The sequence below is a fragment of the Lissotriton vulgaris genome, chromosome 10 (assembly GCF_964263255.1).
Source record: "Lissotriton vulgaris chromosome 10, aLisVul1.2, whole genome shotgun sequence".
Lineage (NCBI taxonomy): Eukaryota > Metazoa > Chordata > Amphibia > Caudata > Salamandridae > Lissotriton > Lissotriton vulgaris.
The window spans coordinates 29,307,709-29,331,298 of record NC_141698.1 but is presented as its reverse complement, the minus strand read 5'-3'; the positions used below and the strand labels follow the sequence as shown (position 1 = coordinate 29,331,298).

The 23,590-nt window shown below is 44.5% G+C and overlaps 1 protein-coding gene across 1 annotated transcript; it reads right to left on the bottom strand.

Annotated features, from left to right (window-relative positions):
* Positions 1–1,157: 1,157 nt before the first annotated feature.
* Positions 1,158–11,113, bottom strand: EBP (EBP cholestenol delta-isomerase). The gene is made up of 5 exons (XM_086940331.1): positions 11,046–11,113; positions 8,077–8,441; positions 6,760–6,796; positions 3,609–3,739; positions 1,158–2,170 (listed from the first exon to the last, which is right to left on the bottom strand). Exons 2-5 carry the CDS (start codon positions 8,393–8,395, stop codon positions 1,941–1,943), a joined length of 717 nt encoding a protein of 238 aa, XP_086796457.1. The 5' UTR covers positions 8,396–8,441; positions 11,046–11,113; the 3' UTR covers positions 1,158–1,940.
* Between the last annotated feature and the right edge of the window lie 12,477 nt (positions 11,114–23,590).

The following is a 23,590-nucleotide window of genomic DNA, read 5'->3' as shown; positions in this document are numbered from 1 at the left end:
TACCCACAAATAAATTTAAACAGGCAGTCCAAACTATAGTAATGACCAGAGTGGAATATGGGAGTGTTGCTCTCTTCGGCCTTCCCAGATCAACAACAGCCCCTCTAAAAGCGTCAATCAACGTAGCCGCCAGACTAATCACAGGCTCCAAAAGAAACAGTCACATCTCCCCAGACCTGCATGCCCTTAACTGGCTACCCTTTGATGCCAGAATCCATTTGATAATCGCCTGTATGACACACAAGGCACTGCATCACAAAACCCCACAATCCCTTGCAGAGAAATTTGTACTATCGGGCGGTAACAGAACCACCACCAGTTCTTATAACCTTCTACTGAAACCACAACAATTTACCAAGAAGAAAACTTATAACCGCACCTTGTCAGGAATGGCCCCTAGGATTTGGAATGCCTTGCCCCGAAAAACAAGACAGAGCCCTCACACGGCATCCTTCAAAAAAGAAGTGAAATCGATTCTCCTGGCCAAATTCACTTGAACTATTAGATGCAGTCTTGTAGATATTTGTTATGCTGTAATAGTTACCACTGTTGGACGAATATAACTAATAGTATTTTGTATGTATATGTCTATTTCCTATATCTGTTGTAAAGCGCTCTGATACCAGCAAGGGTCTTGCCCGCACTATATAAAACCTTCAAAATAAAGTATGTGCCGTGGCCTTCCACCACCATTCCTCACGTCGGAATCAAAGTTGCCCAAGCATTCTTGCAAATCCAACAGATATGGATATTCACACCTTGCAATGGTAATTTTTTCCAGGGAGAGAACTCCAATTTTCAGAAGCGGAATGGCCAATTAATAAATCCTTCACCACAAACCCTTTCAAAATGCATTTTCGCCAATTCATTTAAACATGATGACTAAACCAATTCCTGGGTCTCAAAAGGTCCCTTTTTAGGTGTAAAATGCTAAGAAGGTAGAACACTGTTTTTGTTGACGTACTAGAAATCAAGTCACCCAAAATATTTTTCCACCTCACTGGACTAGCCAAAAGGCACACTGAAAAATGTAATCCTGCTGCCAGTGTTTCACGTGAAAGGCAAGTTTGGAGCACTGGGTAACACGTGCCCTCTCTAGATTACCCAAAGTCATCGAAGGGGAGATCATATGTTGACCAGCAATTATGACCAATGAATGATCTAAAAGAAAGACAGGTTTTATTCTCAAACATACTTACAGCACACTGGACGGAAAGCATGCATCCTCTTTCAGTGACAAAGGATAAAAGACAGGGGGATGCCAACACACTGCTCTTAGCATAGGGAGGATCTCATAGGTTTGTGTCATTATTAAGCATCAGGAAGGAGTCAGTGTCCAATAAACCATAAACAATTGGCAAATACAAACAAAGCATGGCTTACAGCAATAAGGCATCAATCGCAAGAAATGGTCAAGTTAGCAGTAAAACTCTTCAAGGAAAACACAGGGCCCTCTGAGAGGAAGGCGAGCACGCCCCCTGAGGGAAAGCGGAGTCCGCCCTCTGTCTCAATACCATTTGTTACAGAAACTGAAGAGTTGAGCGAAAAAGCGTTGCCCTAAAACTCTTCTTCCTGGTCAGCGGCATCGGGTATCCAACAGCAGAAAGCTGGATTTTTCACCATCATCAGCTTTTCAGTGTACAGTCCTGCGTTCCACCACCCTCAGCCAAGAGAGCCCCAGAACACTTTATAACATCCACTGCGATCATCGTAAACTCCACTGAGAACTTTTCATTAAAGGGATCCAAGCCGTCGAAATGCTGCTGCATCTTGATCTTCAACCTGGCGGTGCCTCCTCGTCGGTGTGGCTGACATGCCATAATTACCTGGGCATGACTCACTCACTTTAAAAGCCAGTTGACAAATCTGCCAATGTGCAGAATGAAAGAGACTACATGCCCAGCCACTCTGGGCCCATGATGTCACTCCAACACCGGTCTTCAGTTCTTCTTCACTCTTTTGGGGGGTGCTCCAGACCCCGCATCGAACGCTCTCTGGGCCTGGCTCAAGTGTCCCCAGGCATCTATGATCAAAGCCGAGGGAATGACAATCCAAAGCATGTTCATGAAGATGAAGTAAAACCAGAAGTAGATGGGGTGCCACATCTCACTGTGGCTGAAGCCTTCACGGTACTCCGTATAGAAGTACAGCACGTCCCCGTACAGCTGTCCTGCAAATAGAGACAAGAGGAGTTAAAAAACGTCTATGCAAACGCGATTCTTTGAACCTTTTCCTCCCTCCCAACTCTCATGGTATGAATAAACAGATAACATGATGGCCAAAGAACCATTTCTACAACACGCAACAAGCATGAAGCGCAGCCCTCTGAGCATCACTTGTGCCTTCATCAAACTCCCCTTGTCTGTGGTATATGAGGTTTATGGATTGGCAGCCAGGACCACCCTGAATGTGGGCCCACGGCTCCTTCATGGACCTAACCGGGATGTTTACCAGCCAAGCGAATGAGTTCTGAATTCGTAACCGCCCCTTTTGCAACCTGAACTCCCACAATTCACCATGAAGCACTAGAAAAAATAGATAGACTTGTAATGAGAAGCCCTGCAAATAGAAATTCCTGTTATTCAGATCTTCTGATCATTTTGGGCCATTTTATGCTCTTTAAATGCTGCCTTTTTTACACAGAGTATTTAGGTTCCGCATTGGTAATACGACCCAACAGTGTAAATTAAACAGATACTTTAGGCCTGTTTGTTCTCCAACTTCTGTTATTCAGATTTGTGGCTCAAGCCGCTCTAACTTTTTGTGTTCTCCTGATGAAGACTCCAGTCTATGAGTTTCCAAATGGTGTCAAAATGTCAACGTCTGCTCTAGTTAAAGCTGGTTTTAAAGTACAGATCGCTGTTGTATACAGGTACAGTAGTAATACAAATGACTGCTTTTCTGTACATTGGTTGTATTGTATGTGCACCCAATCTTTTGCACTTGGTTTAATGTGCATCTTTGCTATGCTATGGCAGTAGGTTCTGTATTAAATATATTTTAGACACCCAAGCAGGTTATTCTTTTTTTTTTGTATTTAGGATTTTTTTTGAGCCATGTTGAATTTGATGTTCTTTAATAAATCCCAAATTATCTAACAGTGTTAACTAAAATGAATTGTGAGTGAGCACTATGTTTTGTTTTACTATACACACAGGTTGCCTTCTTGGGTTACCCTACAGACTTTCATTTATATAGCGAGAAAGTCACCATTTGTACCACCGTTAGACTTTGAAGTCACTCAGTGCATGGACAAAAGGCCACAAGGCACCATCCATCATTGTCAGAATCCCAGCTCTCACTAGAGGCAACCCAGAGTTGAACTGAAAGCTAAACTCTCTTAAACAACCAGCATAAGGCACCAGGTAACAAACGACATGAGGTCAGTCTGATATTGTCTTCACTTTACATGCGCTTCCACTGGAATTGAACCAAGAATAATGGCTCCCTTCAACCACAAGCCAGCACCCCCTTTTTCTGTGAATATGTTTTTTATCTCCGTCCTCGGTTGGCGCTTATTAGGAACATGGTGATAGGATGCCAAGGCCCACTACTGTGCTTCCCATCATCCATGAATGTAGATGGTAGCAGAGGTGAAAGCTACTCACCAAGTGAGACGATCAATTGGAGAATGAAGCGTTGAGGATGGCGCTGCAGGAAGGCCACCACCGTCCACACACTCATGGGCCCCCAGGCACAAGCAGTGATGGTCTCCATGCAGACTGTGAAATTATCCGCACTGCGGGCGAAGAAAACAGAAGAGCTGTGGTCAGAAGATACCACTTGTCAAGCAAGAGAAAACAAAAGACTGAATTTTGCTCTACTGTGCGAGGCTCACATACACCCAAACCTTACCATCACTTAGAAGCAGATTCCTTTGTCTGCAATTTAAAAAAAGACATTTCAACTTTGACACATTTAGAAATACTAAGGCCTGGCTCATAAGGAGGGATTTTTGGATCTAAAATCGTTACAGTCAGGAGCAAAAAACAAACACACGGTTTTAGTGAATCGTCTGCACTAGAGGTAGGATCGTACCCACATTTTAAATACTGCATGTAACGTTTGCGATCTTCCCTGCTTGCACTGCACCATTGGACAACATACCACAGCGGTGCAAGTGGAGAAAATAAACAAAAATAAAAGAAAATAGCAGAGATGTGGAATATTGTGGAAGGCATCTTCGATAACAAATTACATTATAGATCCATGCCAGAAAATGGCGCAGGCCGGGGAAGCCAATCATGGCTCCATTTCGAGATTAATGGATAATAGCTCAGCCCCCATTCAGCCCTCCAGCAAGCCACCTCCCCCCCCCCTGAAAACAAAACGGTCTGGGGAAGATTGACACAACAAAAGCAACGCACACAGGTTGGGGGTGAGGCGAGACGGCCAAACAAATAAGGAAAGCATGGGAGGCAGTGTGTTTGCCTTGAAAAGAGCAAAGGGTGACGCATGAAACGGCGGACAAGTTGTACTATCAGGGGCGGCCTAAGGCATGTGCAAGCTGTGCACCTGCAGAGGGCCGACAAACCCCAGGGGCCACCACGCCAATATATATCCTTAATATAATAATCCTCTGAGGATGGATACATATTTGCGTGGCGGCCCCTGGCAGGGATTTGGCGGCCTCCGGCTCTGTTCCACTTCCAAACACCCTGACTCCTCCCCTCTTCCGAGGCTCCGCTCGGACCCCCTCTTCAGGGGCCCCCTACCTACGCTCCCTGCCCAGGGCCACCATGAGCCTAGAGCCACCCCTGGTACTATCCACTACAGGCCACCAACTTAGCTTCCGTAACTATCCTGTCAGAGTAGGGCTGAGGCTTCCCTTCTGGATCTCCTTGACCAAACCACTCCTTAGCCCAGAGGTGCGTTGCGTTGGAAAACCAGTGTCAAACACTTGCTTTCCACCGGACCTCAAAGATTACAGAACATGCTTCCCCTCCGACTACCCAGTTTTTTAATACAACGTTACCAGCCTGAAAACACAGTCCATGAACTCACCAGTTCTATTCCTTCTGCCCCCTGCTATCTGATGCCATTACTCCTTGAACATATGCTGATAACACAGTCTTCATCATCCCAACAGAGTATCTGTTTTCTATGTCACAGCTGTGTCACATGCACCACAATATGTATACCTACCCTTCCACTTCCTAGGTTAAAAGAAAAATTGTGTTTGCGCCAAATTCCCAAAGCAGATGGCACTGAGAAATGTGGGCTCATTTCCCCTTGCTCTAAGAAAGTATAACATATAATGATAAGTAGGGCTCCCAGTTTTCTGTTTTACAGATGAATATAAACAGAAAATAGCATGTTCGGTCTGTATTTATTTATTTAATGGAAAAATACAGAAAATGGGGCTGCTTTTGATTGACTCTCCATACTGTCAATTCCAGGACAACAGCTGAGCAGATAGATGGCATGGGGAGTTTAAAAACAGGATGAGATTTCCCTCAATAGAGACATATGTCAACATCCATTTGTAGTATAATGCTAATGTTTACCTGTGGGAGTATTATCATTTAATATTTGTCAGCTTAATTTGCTAATAGACGTCAGGCATCAAAGTATGAGGGCATGTTTATTAGTTAAATAAATGAAGAAATAGACCCTTTTACAATTTGATTTATTGGCATAACACGAACGAAATATGGATAAATACAGAAGAACATTTAAAAAAAAAAATACCATAAAATCAGGAGCTCTAATTATAAGTTTTTTTTTAAACTTTATTTTCGGTTTTTTATTGCAACAGCAAAACAATCCCCCCCCCCCCCCCCCCCCACAATTGCCATCAATATTACAATACGTGTATACAGTTCGATCACCTCATTATGGCACACACGAGTACAGACATCACAGTTTGGGCTGTGTCCCAAAGGAGCAAAGGAATTCTCTATTGCAGCCGGAAGTACATGTGCGAGCCCAGCCGGGTGCTCTAATTATAAGTTAATTGGCACCAACACTGGAGAAAGCAACGCTCTTTTCCTTTGCGAATAGCAAAAGAGATGAAATTAAACAACACCCCACGTCTTGTCTGGCAAAGTCCATATTTAGATACTCGCGTGTCTGGATAATACACACGTCTGACAGTCTCACTGCTGGAACCATTGCCTGGTGCTGGGGATTCAGGTGTAACCCCCCCCCCCCCCCCCCCCCCCCCCCGCCCATGCTGGGCAGAGTCACCTTGGCCAAGATGGAGGTTCTGCCTCCCAGCCCCTCTTTAGTACTTTCAAAAGTACTGGTCAGATTAAAATCAGAAATCCTTCCTTACTGGCCTCACATAAAGTGATGGCAGCAGGAAGGTATAATTTAGCAGCTCTGCTTTCATCTGAGGTGAAGTGTCTGGCAATGCAACGCCAGACCAGACTCTTGTAACAAACTACCGACGCCTTGTTACTGCAGCATACACGGTATGATCATTCGGTGATTCTGGGCAAAGCTCTCAATCTTCCTAAAACTAAAAATGTAAATATAGGACGATTGCAAAATGTAACTGCATAATTAAGGGTGCAAATTTCACTTTTTAAGCCTCACAGCATTCTATTAATGTACAGCACACTACTGCTCTTGAGCTAAGCTAACACTATATAAACGTGCCACATAAAATCAACTAAAATAAAGGTGTATTACTGCACTAGTGCTGTGTGTTCACCACCACTCCTAACTCTTATACTTAAGCACAGGTCACATGAGTAAGAGGTTTCTCAGTTCCCGGACACTATTCCACTTACACACCACACATGGCATACTTACGTGATGTATCTGCTGTCTCCTTTGGAGTACTCCTTCCCTAGGTAGAGACAAGAGTAAGAAAGTATTACATACCCACGTGGGAAGCACCAACATAACACATGTGAACAGGGGACTATTTAAGAACATACTTCAGCCACTCAGGCATCTGTTGCCCGAGCAAGCATTCCGGATATGAAAATACACAGTTATAGTCTTTTTTTTTTTTTTAAATAAATGGAGTTAAACGTAGGGCACCCACACCAGTCCTGAGGATAGCCACATTGCTCTGAATATAGAATACACATTGTGTGGGGTGAGTTGAAGAATAAGGGGCAGCAGGCGAAAAAAAGCAAAACTAGTCACGACGAGGTCATCCAGTTCTGAGAATATGGCAAGAGTTGGTTGGAAAAACCCAAGTAAACGGGAGGGATGCAAAAAGAAGTGCGCTCGCAAGATGACACGGGACGAGATCTAGAGTCCTGCGTTGAGCTGCAGTCTGTACGATCACCCATCCAAATTGAATTGGCTGAGGCAAAAAGATAGATCCCTCTGGTGTCTAATAAATAAATTCCAAATATCTCAAATTCAAACAAAGACCAGAAACCAAACTTGTTGGGGAACTACAGAGAATGCAATATTGAAACAAGCCTTCTTCCAAGGATAGTTGCTGAAGGTACAGGCTGCCACTAGCACCAGAAGGAGGTTGCTCTATGTCAAACCCAGACACGAAAACCACCACCAAGAAAAGATCGACCCATCTATCCACAAACACCCAAAAAGACTAAGGAGTCTGGGCTAAGTGACTGCACCCCAAACAGGACTCTTGCATGACAGTATTGACAAAAGATCCTAAAGGCAGCCATAGTGACTGAACCCCAAAGAGAAGAAGCATCCCACATTTAGAGTGGGCTCTGTCTTTGATGCTCTATTCACTGCCATGCCTTATTAATTGTCCCTCCCACATTCCCTTGTTCATTAAACTAAGATCAGACTGGTATTGTGCACACAAGAAATAGAATTAGGATAACCCTGAAGCCACTGAACTAACTACTTACCAACTATTGACTAACTCGTATGCATCCTGGCAACATACCACCGTGCCCAAGAGACCCTCTGGGTTTCAAGCGCTTCAGGTGCAAACTCTCACCCAATTCATTCAAATAACATTCCTCTTTTTCAGTTGATTTGTATAGCACAAAAGCCAGAGAAACTTACCCACTTCACAGAATTATATAGGTAAAATGAAAAGGACTCCTATGCAGACGCTAATTCACCAACACCCTTAAGATACCTGCCCTCCCAACTGCAAAATAATTTCTTGACTCCAAAACAACTTACAGAGCTGCGAGAGGAAGGACTGATCAGCCGGAAGGTCTGCGTAATAGAGGGCAAACCAACCCTCAATTACGCCGTGGATAAAGCCGCAGATGGCAAACCAACACAAGGCCAAGCGTCGGATTGGGCCAAGTCCCGCCACCCTGATTCTGCCACTCAGGATCCATACGGCTACCAGCAGGGCTCCTGACACGGAGAAGAGGAAAGCCAGTATCTTCCACATGGGTTGATTGTTGGGCTGGTAGCCCTCAATATGCAGGTCACGCGGCCAATAGGGGTGCGGAGCACCAACGCGCTCCTGCGATTCCGCTCCAAGGACCATGGTGGCACACAGGGTTACTCAGCTGATAGGAAAACCTCTGCAGGGTCTAGGTTGGAAAACAAAAAAAAGAAATGGTCACAGCAAGAAATACAAGGCTCTCAAATGCTCCATGGTCATGCATAAATAGCTCATCCGTGCAGGTTCTGTTTGCATACCAGGACTAATTATACTCATTTTATAATGGAATAAACCAGACAACAAATGCAGAACTCAAATAAACACACTTGGACTGATGAGCTACACACATGGACCGGGGAATCTTGGGAGCTCTGGAAATATGTACATTTATATGCGTCTGACTTGCTCTTGACTGACACTCAATTGATAATCTCCCACGCACCCCTTAACCACCCAAAATGCTTGTGGTGGTGTGTTCTGTAGTCTAAAGCAATTCTGTTAGAAAGGACACTCAATAAAATCTGAATGTCAACAGTCTCTCCTACAGTGTTTAGCATTCTCCATTGGAAGATGTCTTGTTTACTGAACACCCTGCCTTTTCACCCCAGTTTAAGGCTGCTGCTTTAACTAGCAAGTCACTGGCAAGCAGCGTAGCAGGGATGAAAACATGCTTTCTCGGGTGGGAGCCCAGACTGGGTCATTAAGAAGCGTTTTGTGGGAAGTAGTCTTAAATAGCTTATACAAGGGTTCTAACATTTGCATAGCATTACAGTGACCAGGGTGAATGTATATTTAGTTATAACAATGGTAACTCGTCGTCATTCCAGTAAGTAATTTGCACATCAGTGCAAGAAAGAAAGAGATGAAACGGAACGTTGGCTGCACTGCTTTAAATGTATCTACCAGTAAATATTTGACTGCAAAAGCAACTTGTTCAAGATGATGTAGTTCATTGGAGCATCGTTTTCGGCGCCCCAAATGTTGGTCTATGAGGGGGCCGACACAAAGGGAGATCAAGAGCTGGCCAAGGATCAGAGCACTGGTCCTAAAAAAAAAAAAAAAGAAGTGGGGGACTAACCAAATTGGGCAGAAAGCAAGTGACACCATGACGTGTGCCATTACTAAGCAGGATGTCACGAAGCGTGACACTGCACGTAGCATCACTGGAAGGGACATTCAAAGAAGTAGCACCACAAGAAGATATTAAGACCGCACACATATGTTTATCATGTATATCATGAGTGCATTTGAGCTTTACAAGATTTAACAAATTCGATTTTGCGTTGGGGTTGTGCCAAAAAAAGTGATCAAAAATTCTGCGAATACATTTATGTTTTTTTGTAATTCTGTCACAAAATAAATGGCGTAAAGCAGAAGCATGGTAGTAGATCTGTTCTGCTGAATTGGTTGCAAAGTTTGCATTTTAAAAAATATTACGAGCTTAAGGCACCTGCTGCAGGGATCTTTGTGTGCCCAGTAAATCTCAATGAATGGTATTAATGTTAAGATAACTCTGGAGGTTAACACATTTGCTGGAGAGACCTGTGCTTTGTGTAGTTCCAGATTTGAATCACAGTAGCATAGAAGGTTAATATGTCTCCTGCCAAGCAGGAGACATATTACTTTTTTTCGTTACTTGAAGTTCATAAATTATAATCATAATATAGCACACTGAGCTATGAAGGAAGTGACTCCTACACTTTGTAACCCTCACTGTGTTATGTAACACATCTTGTATGTATATTGTCAGTGTATAATATGTATGTTAGGTAAAGCACTCTGACACCCTGCACTCGGATGAGTAGCTCTATGAAAGAAATAACAGTGCTATTTAAATGTGTGTAGATACTGGGACTGTCCAACACATCCGGCATTCTTACTGTGCATGAACTTGTATACAGGGACTTAAAGTGTGCCTCTCTTCAATACCTGTAAAGCAGTGCTTGAAATAGAAAAATAGAAGTGCAGGTACTCTGTACCAGAGTACCTACTTGGTTCTGAGAAGTTCTGTTACTCTCCAATTAAAAGTATTACATCACTCTTGAGAAGTGCCGGTACTCTCCCTCTCAAAATCAAAAGTGTGGGTACTCAGTACTGGACAGTACCGGTCCATTTAAAGCACTGCTGTAAAGTGATAACAAGCTGTGTCCTTCCGTTTCCCCTCTGTTGCATTGACAGTTAAGTGTGGGGCTCCAGACTGTGTCCAGCCAGGATTTCGATCAAAAGGAAGCCTGATGGCCCAGTAACTTCGGCCTTTACCTTTGACCCCGCGCCTGCACATTGCTGCTGGGAATGGAAAGCAGACAACGTGCAGGCGCTGCAGAACCTATTCCCATATTTTAAAATTACACCGGTACAAGTTCAGCACATTTCTGTGGGGGACAACTTCTTGGGGATTGGGTCCAACCTTATGAAAATAATGGATGGATGCCGTGTACCTCGACTTAGGCCCTGCCGAAGATCACACTGGTGTACCCAGGAATAGATCAGATTGCAGCACCACTGAATCGCCCTGCTTTGATAAAATATGATAGTAAAAGCATTGATGATGTGGGTGAAGGGTTCTTGGCGCTATATCACGAAAGTTAATTGTTGCACACTCGATTGGACACATTTTAATTACCTACAGGGGTAATAGTCTGACAAAGATAGCGCTTAGTGGTGGACCCTCGTAGCGCCTACTCACTAATCACGGGCCTCAAATGATCAAAAATCATCACCGTCACCATAAGACACCGACAGATGAACTCACCTCTGTCTCCGCTGTCACTACGAATGGGACTTCGGCCTCCAGGCAGGAGGTGCTAATATGCCTCCACGCCCCCTAGGTGAGGCCCGCCCCTTGACTAGTAGGCGTCCATCTTGAACTATGTCCATAAGAACGAGAGCCAGTAGGAACGTCGCTCAACTGTTACGTCTACAAAGCACAGCCAATTAAACTACTTCCAAGCTCTATACTGCTCGGCCATTGGGTAAAGCGCTCTGGATGTTATGACGCCCACGCCTCAGTCAGACCTGTCAATGCGGCATTAGCCAATCACTACGACTGAGATGGCTCACGCAGGTCCGGCCCACCTATCGCACGACTCTGGCTCCACCGCCAACAAGTTCTGGGGTTCGTCTGTTGGCTCTTCGTTCGGGTTTGAGGCGGACCCCGGTTTCCATAGCTACAGGATTGACAGAGCGCTGCGCTCTTTGGCGACCAACTGTGGAGCCAAGTAATAATCACCTGACCTGACCTTATTATAACCAACACCAATATTTTTCTACAGTTCTTTGCTTCCACACAAATACATTTCAATTCCCATGATATTTACTTGAAATGCTTTACCTTACTGTACAACTTTCCTTTAAAGGCAGGCCTATTGCCTTTGCGTGTTTAGGGTTTCATTCTCTTTAAACCTTTATAACTTTTTTCCCTCAAAATTTAGCCATGCCAAATTTGCGTCCTGATTTTTTCCAACATTCAGGGGATTCCAAAGGTATACAGGGTTTGTGGATTATCCTGGTGGGATCAGAGAAAATAAACACAATATAGCAGAATTTTAGCTTTTGAGGGAAAAAAGTGCTTTGCAAGAAAGTGTATGTATTTTTTCTTCAAAAATTTGCATTAATGGAAGTTCTGCTGTACTGGTATCACTTTCTTTCCAGCTTTCAGGAGCAAGCAGATTTGTATCAAAACCATTGTTTTCTACTGTTTGCATTTTTCTAAGCGGAAGTCAATATTTCCTAATTTCTGCGGTTTCAACCTACTTCAAGTTTGTGGTGGAAATAGTTGTGAAACCCATGGCTGATGCAGGCAAACAATACATTTCTGAAAATTAGAAAACATTCTTAATTCAGCAAGGTGTCATTGGTGTAGATCCCTTAAGGTTTCCCGAAAGAACCAAACATGGAAAAAATAGTAGAAATGAGTAGGAAAAAGCCGTTTGTGAAGATGTTTTCATTGGTAATAGTTTGCTACAGTAACTGATTTACAAAAGCAATATTCTGTTACTTTAGACCCTTCTAATGATAGGGATTTATAGAGTTTCTAGGCTCTCCCAAAAAACACAATACTCAGAGCCAACAACTGAGCTGTACCGTACCAATGTACCCATTATACAGCAATTCATTTATAAAAATATAAGGAAAGAAGCATAGATGTGAAAAAAACTATATATTTCTGAAATGTACACACACTACTGAGTTTAGGAACAAAGGTTATTTATACACCTCTGGTTTTGTGGTTACAAATACTATCATGTAACTCAGAGGGCATTTTGCTAAATGTCTTTTTTTTGCACACTGGCTTACATTTGGAAGACACAAATGCAGAGAAATCCAATTGGAAATAACAAATGTTCTATGATCTGGTGTTTACACGTGTCCCCCAATAAAAACAGTACCCCACTTGCGTGGCTGGGCTTAACATCTGCTACACAAAATGCCCAAAATGCAACATGGACACATCACATTTCGCTCAGCAAGACCAATGTGTATTTTACAATGTGGGTAGCTGCCGAAGTTGGAGGTTAGCTCAGCTGCCATCCAGGGAAACCTACCATACCCAGACATTTCTGGAAACTAGACACCTGAGGAAGTCCAGGATATTTTGATTTGTGTGGTTCTTATAAGGTTTTTGTTTTGCCAGACACCCTTGCAAACTTTCGCTAAATACATATTTTTCTCATATTTCTGCGAGGGAAAGTTCAGGAGCCCACAAATTTCCTACCACCCATTGTTCCCACACATCTCTTGATTAAAAACAATATCCCACTTATGTGGATGAGCCTAGTGCTGCAACAGGAAGTAGTCCAAAATCTAACATGGAAAGTTACACTTTTTCCACTCAAAACCAACCCTTTTTTGCAGTGTGGGTAGCTGTGAATTTTGGGGTTGGGCTCGGCCATCACCTAGGGAAACCTACCAAACCCAGCAATTTCTGAGAACTAGACACCCAGGGGAGTCGAGGATTGTGTGGCTTGCTTGGATCTCACAGGTTTTTTTGTCCAAAAGCCCTTGCAAACTTTAAACTGTGGCTAAACACACCTTTTCCTCACATTTCTGTGAGGGAAGGTTCTGGAATCTGTGGAGGTCCACACATCTCCTACAGCTCAGCGTTCCTGCATGTCACCCGATAAAAAGTGGTAACCCAGCTTGTGTGGATGGGCCTAGTGCAGCAACAGGAAATGCTCCAAAAGGCAATGTAGAGACATCTACATTTCTTTTTTTTGTATTTACTGATTTGGCAATCATTGTTGGTAGCTGCTCTGTTGGCAACACAACCCAGACATTTCTGAAAACTAGACACCTGGGGTAGTTCAGGGTGGTGTGCTTGCATCATGGGTACGACATCGTTTTCTTACCCTCAGTGTCATGTTCGCGGCTACGCGAACTACATTACCCGGCATGCTCCGGGAGTGAACTACAACTCCCGTGATCCTTCACGACGCGCCGCATTCTCGCGAGAGCCTCCATAAAGAGAATGGCGGCCGAAGGATGAGCGTCGGGAATTCCGGTCAGCTTGCTCGACTTTGGCTTTAGTCCTGGTTCCTGTGCGGTAAGGGTGCTTGCACCACTCTTGACTTACAGCGTTTCGCTAGGAGTACCGATTAGTAGTCGGTTTCGGCTGGAGAAGCCAGTGGTAACGTTGGTTCTTGTTACCAGGCATTTCTTGTTTTCTGGGACATATCTGGGATTTGGTTCGGTTGGCATTTCGGCCAACGGTGTTGGATTACTAGGTGCTATCAGACATTGGATAGCATCACATGCTATATGGTTCATTTACTTGATTGGATTGATACCTGAAATTCCAGCTAAGAGGCATTAGTTGGAATTGTGAACTCTCTTGAGTCCAGTGGAGCGTTGTGGATACCTTTGAATTGTGTAGAAAGGCTATTTTTGCATACCTTTGTTTTAGGTGTTAACTGTGTGATTGAATCTTCTATTAACAGGGGTTCTGGAGGTGTGGCTACACTCTTCCCCTGTGATGTTTATTGGATTTATTGCTTGGGTATGTTACATTATCATGTGTATTATGTATTGCATCTGAACGCTGCTCATCCGTGCCAGGTATTACATTTCTGTTTGTATTTTGTACCTTTACTTAGTTACACCATATCAACCCCTACGTAGCCTCTACACGTCCACAAGGCATTCTTCTTCTTTTACAGGTATAGAGAGTTATAGTCACTTGCCATACAGTGTGTTTAGTTACGGTACAAGAACTCTGGTCTTATGCTTGTGTTTTGTTCCTGTCTTTCAGATCTCCCTCCCTGCCGTCCCCTTCCTTTCCTTCCCTGGTCTTGTTTATTATCCCCTCACTTAATCTTGTCAACGCTCTGTGCCTCCACGGCTATTCAGACATTGGCTCGATTTAGAGGTGGGCTTACCTTTCGACAAACCGATCCTGAGGACAATCAACATAACACTCAGTGCCATGCAAACCTCAAACTTTGTCTAAACTCACACATTTTTCTTGAATTTCTGTGACGGAAACTGCAAAGATCCACAAAATTCCTACCACCCAGAATCCTACCTCTTGTCCCAATAAAAACACTACCCACTTGTTTGGCTGGGCCTACAGCTAGACTGGTTGGATCCGCTGGGAAATTAGGCCCAGCCAATTGGGACAAACCTATCTACTCCCCTGAGGGACAGAAAGACAGTGGTCCCTTATGGCCTTGTACCGGGATGGACTTCCCTCATCCCTTTGTTTATTTTTCAGTAATCACAATCCCTGGCATACAGTGGCCTTTCTAGCCCACGCGCAGGTCAGATTGAGGGCAAACCCTTCACTCTGCTTTTCGTGGTTGGAAGAATCACTGTAATGTCATGACTTAGAGTCATCGCAAGGCACTATGGCCTCTTGGTGGGCTGACCCCACCCCACCCCAGGGGAGCAGATTGGGAGCAAAATCCCCAATCTACCTCGCAAAAAGGGACAGAAAGAATGTACAACTCCCTTTTGGGGTGGAGAGTGGCCCTATGCATGGTGAGCCACTCCTTTCACTTTGTGTAAAAAAAAATAAACTTTCCCTTATATTCAGTGGTCTTTCTGCTCCCCCCTCTGAGGGAGGGTGGGACAGATAAACTGCAATGTACTTTTTGGGGTGGGGACATGAACCTGTGTATTAAGGGCCGCCCCCCCTCCCACTGCCTTTTCTTCTCAATTCTTCCCTTGTGTCTAGTGGGCTTTACCGCACCAGGGGAGGCAGATTGCAGGCAATCTGAATCCCAGTGACCATTTTGGGGTGCAAAAATAGCCCTGTGCATGGTAGGCTGCCCCCACCCCTTTGTTTTATTTTGTTTACAATCCCCGGTCTCTAGTGGGCTTTTTGCCCCTATACCTGGTTGGGGCAGATTGGGGTAAGGACCGCATCCTTCCCTGAAGGGGAGGAGGTACTGATACTGTTAGCAGGGTGGCAATGGGGCACAGGCCCTTGCCCAAAGTGCCACTCCCCCTACAAAAAAGTCTTGGTGTCTAGTGGGAGCACCAGCCGATCACATCCCACTATGATCACTCAGCAGTTTGCAGAGAAATGGAGGTATCACTGGATAGTTTGAACAATACCTTACTTTTGGCACAATTCCATGGGAGCATGTAGAACAGGGCTATTTCAGTAGTGGCGTAACAAAACTTGAGGCCCACCCTCCAAAGTACTTGCAGGGGGCCTGCCCACACTCCTGACCCAGTCCAAAGATCTCAGCCCTGGGGGCTGCAAGTGCCTGAGGGGACCATCAGAGCTTGGGGTCCCCTCTCACCACGGGGGTTGCGGAGGCTTTTTTTACACAACTGTATTTCAAGCCCTTCCACCAGAAAAGCCAGGAAGCAGTTTCCCCGGTGCCAGTCCTGCCAATGATGTAAGCATGTCATCGACAGGAAGGGAACACCCTCTGATCCAAAGTGGGGGAGGCTCCTTCTCCGACCCAGGGAGTGTGAAGGGGTATAAGGGTGCCAAAGCAGCACACAACAGCTACAGCTCCAGTGTTGGGCCTGTGGATGTGATTTCTGCAAATTTCAGCCCACCTCATTAAAATTCATGAGGTAGATCTATTTGCGACCCACTACATATCACTGTTTAGGAAATAGGGGCTAAATAACCCCTTTGCACATTAGTAATAGTGACTACCATATAGCGATTCTCAAAAATCACGATTTGGTAATCACTATTACTATTGCTCGTACATCTAGCCCAAAGAGCAGTTCACTGGGCCAATCACTGCAGGCTTGGTGCCGGAAAATAACAGAAGGCACCGGTTCCACGTGCGGCTGTGTCCAGACCCTGCCTCTCTGTTGTTTATTTTGTTTCTGAAGCCTGATGACCACGTGGCCCAGTGAGGTGGGGCTTTGAGCAACATTTTTTCTTGAGGCTGAATACTGTGGAGGCTATATTCTGAGTACAATGTTACAGTGTAACAGTTGAAACACTTATTTGAGCCTGAGAAATGCTCACCCCTCAGTAGGAGCTCATAATTGAGGCACTGAGCAGCCAGCAGAGTCGCGTGGTGTAAGTGACTGCCTTTATTAGTCCCTCGTCTATTCCTTGGGAGCTATGATATGCATGACTAATGCACTTTACTTCATTGAGGCGGACACCAGCACTAAAATGTGTTAGTGTCACCCCTGATGTGTGGTACTGACAGGGGCGGCTCTAGGTTCATGGTGGCCCTGGGCATGGAGCGTAGGTAGGGGGCCCTGGAAGAGGGGGTCCGGGTGGGGCGGAGCGCGGAGGCCAGTGAAGAGGGGGGGGTCATGGTTTTTGGAAGTTGTATAGAGCCAGAGGCCACCAAATCCCTGCCAGGGGCCCCCACACAGAGGATGGATACATCCTCTGAGGATTATTATATTAAGGATATATATTGGTGTGGTGGCCCCTGGGATTTGGTGGCCCTGTGCAGGTGCACAGCTTGCACATGCCTAAGGCCGGCCCTGGTACTGGGCGAAGATGTGTGTATAAGACGAGCAAAGCAACTAAGTGATAAAAAAGCTATCTAATTTTATGCAAATGTTTGATTTGGTGGAGTTCATATTTTGTCTATGACAGACATCTGGGGCTACTGAGAAAGTAAATACAAGGTTCCTATATCATACATGAATGGTCTATTTGAGAAGTGCACATAGTACAGATGGTGTGAAGCTGCAGTAAAAATAAACATCTCAGGCGTGCAGAATGTTTTCGGAAGAAGGATTTAAACCTCTTCAGCTAGGACGAAGTATCAGTGTTGCATGACTTTTGTTCATGTTAACAGATGTTTCTTTTGCAAAAAAAGAAGCAAAATATATAACATTTAATGTCGCTTTCATAGCATGGCAGTGAGATTGTCCATGGCTGACAGAACTCGCCACATTTTGAAACATCACGCAGCAACAGCTGTACAGATGTGTTATTGGAACGATCGCTCTCGGAAAAATTAAACATTCTTCCCTGCTTAGAAAGATTTGGTGTATTTTTTAGTGCTTAAAAAACCCATGGGCTTTTTAAAGATGTTTTCAAAAGAGTCATCCAATTGGGGTGTATCACTTTTGTAATTCAAAGTCTTTAATGTTGTGTTCAAGCAGGACGAATGACGAATCTGTCCATGGTGAACCCCATGGACCTCATTTAGCGGTCCTAGCTTGCCCCTTGCTACCCCTAGTACTGCCTTGGCGACACCGCCCTCAGAGGTTGCAAAATCAGTGCCAGGAACACAGGGGTGTCTCGCATTATCAGAGTCATGCTGCTCCAATCTCGTTTTCAGCTCATTTTTATTAAATTAATGGTGAATAAGAGTTCATTATTTACTATTAGTGTAATAAGAAGTGGAGTAGCAAGATCTGGACTTTCACTGACATCTTCGATAAGAAAAGTGAAATGGTTTTAATGTATGTTGTGTGCGTGCATGTGGGTGAGGGTGGGTTTGGCTGAGAGAGTGTGTTTATGCGTGAGCATGGATGTTTGTATACGGGATAGTGGATGTGTGTATGTGTGTGTCAAAATGAGTGAATAAGTAGAAGTGAGAGTAAGAGTGAGCGACAGAGAGTTCGAATGAGTGATTCAAGGTGAGAGTGAGTGCACAAGAGTAGGTGAAAATAAATGAGTGCATGTCAGTGCTGATGATAGAATGAGTGTCAATGTAAAATGTAAATGTCAAGGTATTTGTAGAGCGCACTGTCACCAAGCGGTTTCCTGGCGCTATTACTCATACCGCTGTAAAACCCATCCTGGCTTTCCCTGTGAAGTGTCCACTCCTGGACACCCCCAGGGTGAAGCCAGGCATCCTAGCGCTGTTGGGGCCGGTGTGGAGGTTAAGCAAGCTATTGCCCAGAGTTGCAGCGTGGGACCCATGATTAGAATAGGCACCAGGCGAGAATTATCAGGTCCGAGGAAATTGAGCACAAGACCTGCAGAGGCGGGAATTGAACCCTGGTCCCGGGCCAGAACTCTGCATCAGGGTCTGCTGCTCTAACCGTTAAGCCACACTCCTCCAATGAGTCGATGAGTCAATGTAAGTGAGCATGTGTTGCTATGCTTGCAGTTCCCCTGTTGGACCTGCCATGCTTCTTGGCTTATAGAAGCACCCCATACAAAATGTTGGCGCTGGAATACTGGAGGCAATACTTGCATATGGGATACCCTCGGCAAAATGCTACTGCCGGCGCTCTGTAGGTACATTTTGGCATGGAGCACCCATGACAAAATGCCAGCGCTGGCCTCCTGGAGGAAATCCTTGGCATAGGTGGCACCTGTGGCAAATTGCTTGTTATGGCATATTGGAGGACATTCTTGGCATATGGGAAGACACCTTTGGCCAGGTAATGGGGCCATCCATGACAAAATGTGATCCTTGACATAGCAGGCATAGCCTTTGACATAAGGGACCTCAATAGTGCAAGAGACGCAGTATTAGGAATATTCTGGCGCTGGCATATTATATTTAATGTTTGAGCAAAAGGGGCCACCGTGGAAAAATGCTGGTCCTAGCAATGGAGGTAATGTTTGACATAAGGGGGCACCCATAGGACATTTTAAAAACATAATTGGGTGAACTCAAGGAGACTGTCAGATTTCAGTAGCTTGGCACACCATGAAAGGACTTGAGTATTTAGTGAGTGTTTTAAGAGCCTATGAGTTTTTAGCAAATGTATGTGAAAATTGTGCTTTAAAATGCATTAGTAAAGCCCATTTTTTTAAACGTTTTCTCAAAGAAGAGAAACCCTCACACTTTGTTCTCCCCTAGAAGTATATATAATATGAATTATGCAATTATGTAACTTCATCCATGTTAATTATTGTGATATCTTCAGGATTAAGGTTATGTGACATCACTTCTTGGGATGATGCAGGGTCAAAGGTCATATGCTGTCACTTCCTGTGACGTCATTAAGGTCAAAGGGTATATGATGTTAATTCTGCTACCCCAGTCATTTTGGTGAATCGATGTCCATGGTGAAACCTAAAAGTTTCGTGGGCGGGTCAAGCATAGAATAGGGAGGAAAACTACAAATCTGAGCAATGCAATTAAGTTCGACCCAAAAGCCATCTCATGCTGAGCAAAGATTGGCAGTGTGGCGTATTGTATGCAATGCTGTAGAGGTCTGAAGCAAATAAGAACGCACATTTTTGCACAATTACTTGCTGCAGGCTACTGGTTAGAGCAGAAAACGTCTGGCAGAAGACTAGCTTGAGCAGAAAATGTATTTAAGGAGACATTTTCTCTTGAAGTTAGGCAGCTTGCTGGTACCTCGAGTGACTTCATATCGGAAGGTATGCCTTCGCATATGTTTTTCATTTGAGATACTCTAAAGTGCATTTCATGCAATGTACACTTATTTTGCCACAATTTTGCCAAAACGTTAGTGACATTTTTGGGGGAAAAAAATTACATCTGCATACCCAGCTCAGAAGGTGCACAGGTACAGTTGTGTCTACATGTGAAAACATATTTCCATTTGGAGAGAAATTACAAAACGAAGGTGCCCATATATGTTTCATCTAACCCTGAATGTGTAGAATATAAGCCTACTGAAAAACTGCAGGTGAATAGGTAGGGGGGGGCAGAGTATATATAGAATTCTATCATTTTCATAGTCTGCCGTGGGTACTCTTTGGGGTTTTCTGAATCTCAAAAAATGAATTGAGTAAATCACAAGTTGTCTGCATTAGCATTTATTGTGTAGAGTTATGCACTATTTTGTATATTGTGCCCATTTTGTGATTACATTTTTAAGTTTAAAAATGTTCTACGCTGCCACATGCCAGTCCAAAGAGATGTAAAATGTAGCATCTTATTTCATTTCAGTTTTGTCTTCAAGTGTTAAAATGTGAAGTTTATTTTGTGACAGCTCCACTTAACACATAAACTACATCAATTAAATGTAAATTTAAATGTACAGGAATTTATATAGCGCAAATCACCGAGCGGTTTCTAAGCGTTTGCTTAGGGAACCCGTCCTGGTATTCCCCTGTGAGATAACCCCGGCAGGGTATCCGCAAGGTGAAAGCCAGGCATCCCGCCGCGAGGGGCCGTTGTGGAGATTAACCCCTTCGCTGCTGATGACGAGCTCAGCTCGTCATCAGCCACGGTGGTCGTGTGCAGATGACGAGCTGAGCTCGTCATCTAACGCGGCTTTTTGAAAAAAGCCGCACAGCGGAAAAATAACTGCCGCAGCGATGCGGTTAAGCAAGCTATTGCCCAGAGTAGCAGAGTGTGAACCCGTGAATCGAGTAGGCACCGGAGCGAGAATTGTCGAGTCCGTGGACATTGTAGGACTCAAGACCCCGCCGAGCCGGGAATTGAACCCTGGTCCCGGGCTGACCTCTGCTTCCAGGTCTGCCTCCTCTAAACAGTGAGCCACACTTCTCCACTGGTGCACAGTTAATGTCCTAAGGAAATAATAGGACAAAAAATATATGTCAGCAAATGCACTTAACATTTTTGCTCTGATAGTAATAAAATAACTACATAGTGCGGCTCGTCGGGTATTTTATCGTTTTCTGGGGATGTCCCCATCCGGACACACAACCTTCTGCACACATCTGACGACTCATTAAAGATCTTGCTTTTACATATTCCAAGGCACCATTCAAGGAGGGGGGTTAAAATAAAAATAGTTTCTGCTGAAAAGTTTTTAAATTGGGTTCTGATTGGCAAACCACACCGCTTCACAAGGCTCCCCGACTGCTGCTGTCACCTATGCTCACGTTTTGCTTCCAAAGTTATGAAGTCTGGAGATGGCTGGGATGAGCAGCGTGCACTTCAGACAAAGATTAAACAAAATGCACCAGTTTATGAGCAGCCTTTGCCAAGAATTTGAGCCAGTGGTTTCTGGTGTCCAGCACCGCCACGTAATGATCAACATTGGTGCTTTTTATGAGCACAGTTAAGGACACATTCATTTACGGTTGATTAAGTGATTTGCCCAGAATCACAGGATGTTGAGCCAACGCCGAGACTCAAACCTGGTTTCCCAGCTCCGAAGTCCGCAGCTCTGGCCATTACCCCACACCCTCTCCCCACTTTCATGGTTAGCAGTTGGTTCTGTTTTAGGCGGCGCTAACAGGAGAAATGCGCTGGTGCAAGCTGCCCCCTGACCAGAGCCCCAGCCCTCATTTTTTTTTACAAACTAACCACTAAGTAATCAGGAATGTAATCAGTGTGCTTTCAAACCCAGACACCCCACGGATGTTTCCTGAAAGGATCACAATTGTGAATAATGCTCTTCTGCACACAAAAACGCAGATGTTGTTTGCAGACTTCTGACACACTTATTTTTAAATGATGAATAACGCCTAACTGTGTCGCTCCAAAGTACCATGTCGCTCTCTTTCATTGTTTCCTTAATCCCGACAGTCACAAGATTTAGTACGTTTGTGGTTGTACCAGGTAGAGGGGTGAAATTCAACAAAGTACACAACGTTGTCTTGAGGCTTCAAAGTTTATTGATTGAACATATTTGTATCTCACAGACATGTGTTTTATGGTCTTGCTTGATAGCACAGCTGTCACCAGGTGTGACTAGAGAGGGGCTTTGGCTTCTCCTACATGACGGTAGACAGGAGTACCTATTTTGATTGGGCCACGTTGTGTGCGTCCACAAGAAAGCGCTTGCCCTCCACACAGCTGTGATCATTTGGTTTATTTATCCATCTGCCTGAGCTTGAACTTTCAGGGGCACATGTCATTGTAATGCTATTCAAGTATCTTAGCTAACTAGATAATTTATGGCGTTTTTTCTCACAGCAGCACAGATGTTAGGAGGGCAGTCATTAACCTACATGAATGTTTAGGTCTAACTGTCACCTGACCTTTTAACTGACACCAATATTATTCTACAGGTCTTTGCTTCCACACAAATGCATATCTTTTGCCGTGATATTTACTTGTAATGCTCACACATTACCTTACAACATTACTTTAAAGCTAGACCTCTTGGTATTGCCAGTGCTTGTTGCCAACATTATAATTAACTGTTCAAACTTCACTAATGGCTTCTTGACTCCTCTTTTCTCAGGCCGCGATGCAGTCTTTGTCCTCCCAGCGGTGCCCCTCCGTATGACCAGAAGAAGGTATCAGGTGAGTAGTGGGAAAAAAAGAAAGTTAAAAACAATTGTATGTGCCTGGTGGCTTAGTGGATTAATGTGTCCATTGTAGGGGCCTGTGTACGACCTCATGGTCACAGGATCAAATCTCAGCGGGTCCACTCAGCCTTTTATCCTTCGGAGGTCGTAAAAAGGAGGACCATTGAGTTGGGTATTTGAATTTGAATTTGAATTTAATTTGAATTTGAATTTAAAAACATTTATTGAGCGCTCTTATACCAAGCGGTTTCATGGCGCTTTGGAGATTACGACCAGCAAACAGCAGCAGGAGAAGACATACTAGGTGGCAAAAGCACTAGAAAAAAGAAAAGTTTTCAAGTTTTTCCGGAGCTCTAAATAAGAGGATGAAGTTCGGAGCGCCAGGGGGAGGGAGTTCCAGAACACAGGTACAATGGCCGCGAATTTCGCCCCACCAGCTTTCTTTTTCTTAGAACGGGGTATGGCCAGGAGTGCCATGTGAGTAGAGCGGAGTTCTCTGACCGGTAAATAGGGCCTGACAGCTGAGCAAATAAACTCAGGAGCAGTGCCCATCCTGGCCTGGAAGTCCTAGTTTGAATAAGGACCGTTCTCTCACGGGCAGCCAGTGCAGTGCCTTCAGCAATGGGGTGCTCGATGGAATTTGGGCAGTCCATGAATCAGGCGGGCAGCCTGATTCTGCACTAGCTGCAAGCGGTGTATGGCGTAGGCCGGCGCGCCGTTGTAGATTATGTTTCCATAATCAAGGAGCGAGAGCA

What these genes read in the sequence shown, in the direction of transcription:
- EBP (XM_086940331.1), bottom strand. Translation starts at nt 8,395, where the DNA reads ATGGTCCTTGGAGCGGAATCGCAGGAGCGCGTTGGTGCTCCGCACCCC. An exon ending in GGAGACAGCAGATACATCAC is followed by an intron (nt 3,740 to 6,759) that starts GTAAGTATGCCA and finishes CTTCGCCCGCAG; the next exon opens with TGCGGATAATTTCACAGTCT. An exon ending in CCAATTGATCGTCTCACTTG is followed by an intron (nt 2,171 to 3,608) that starts GTGAGTAGCTTT and finishes CTCTATTTGCAG; the next exon opens with GACAGCTGTACGGGGACGTG.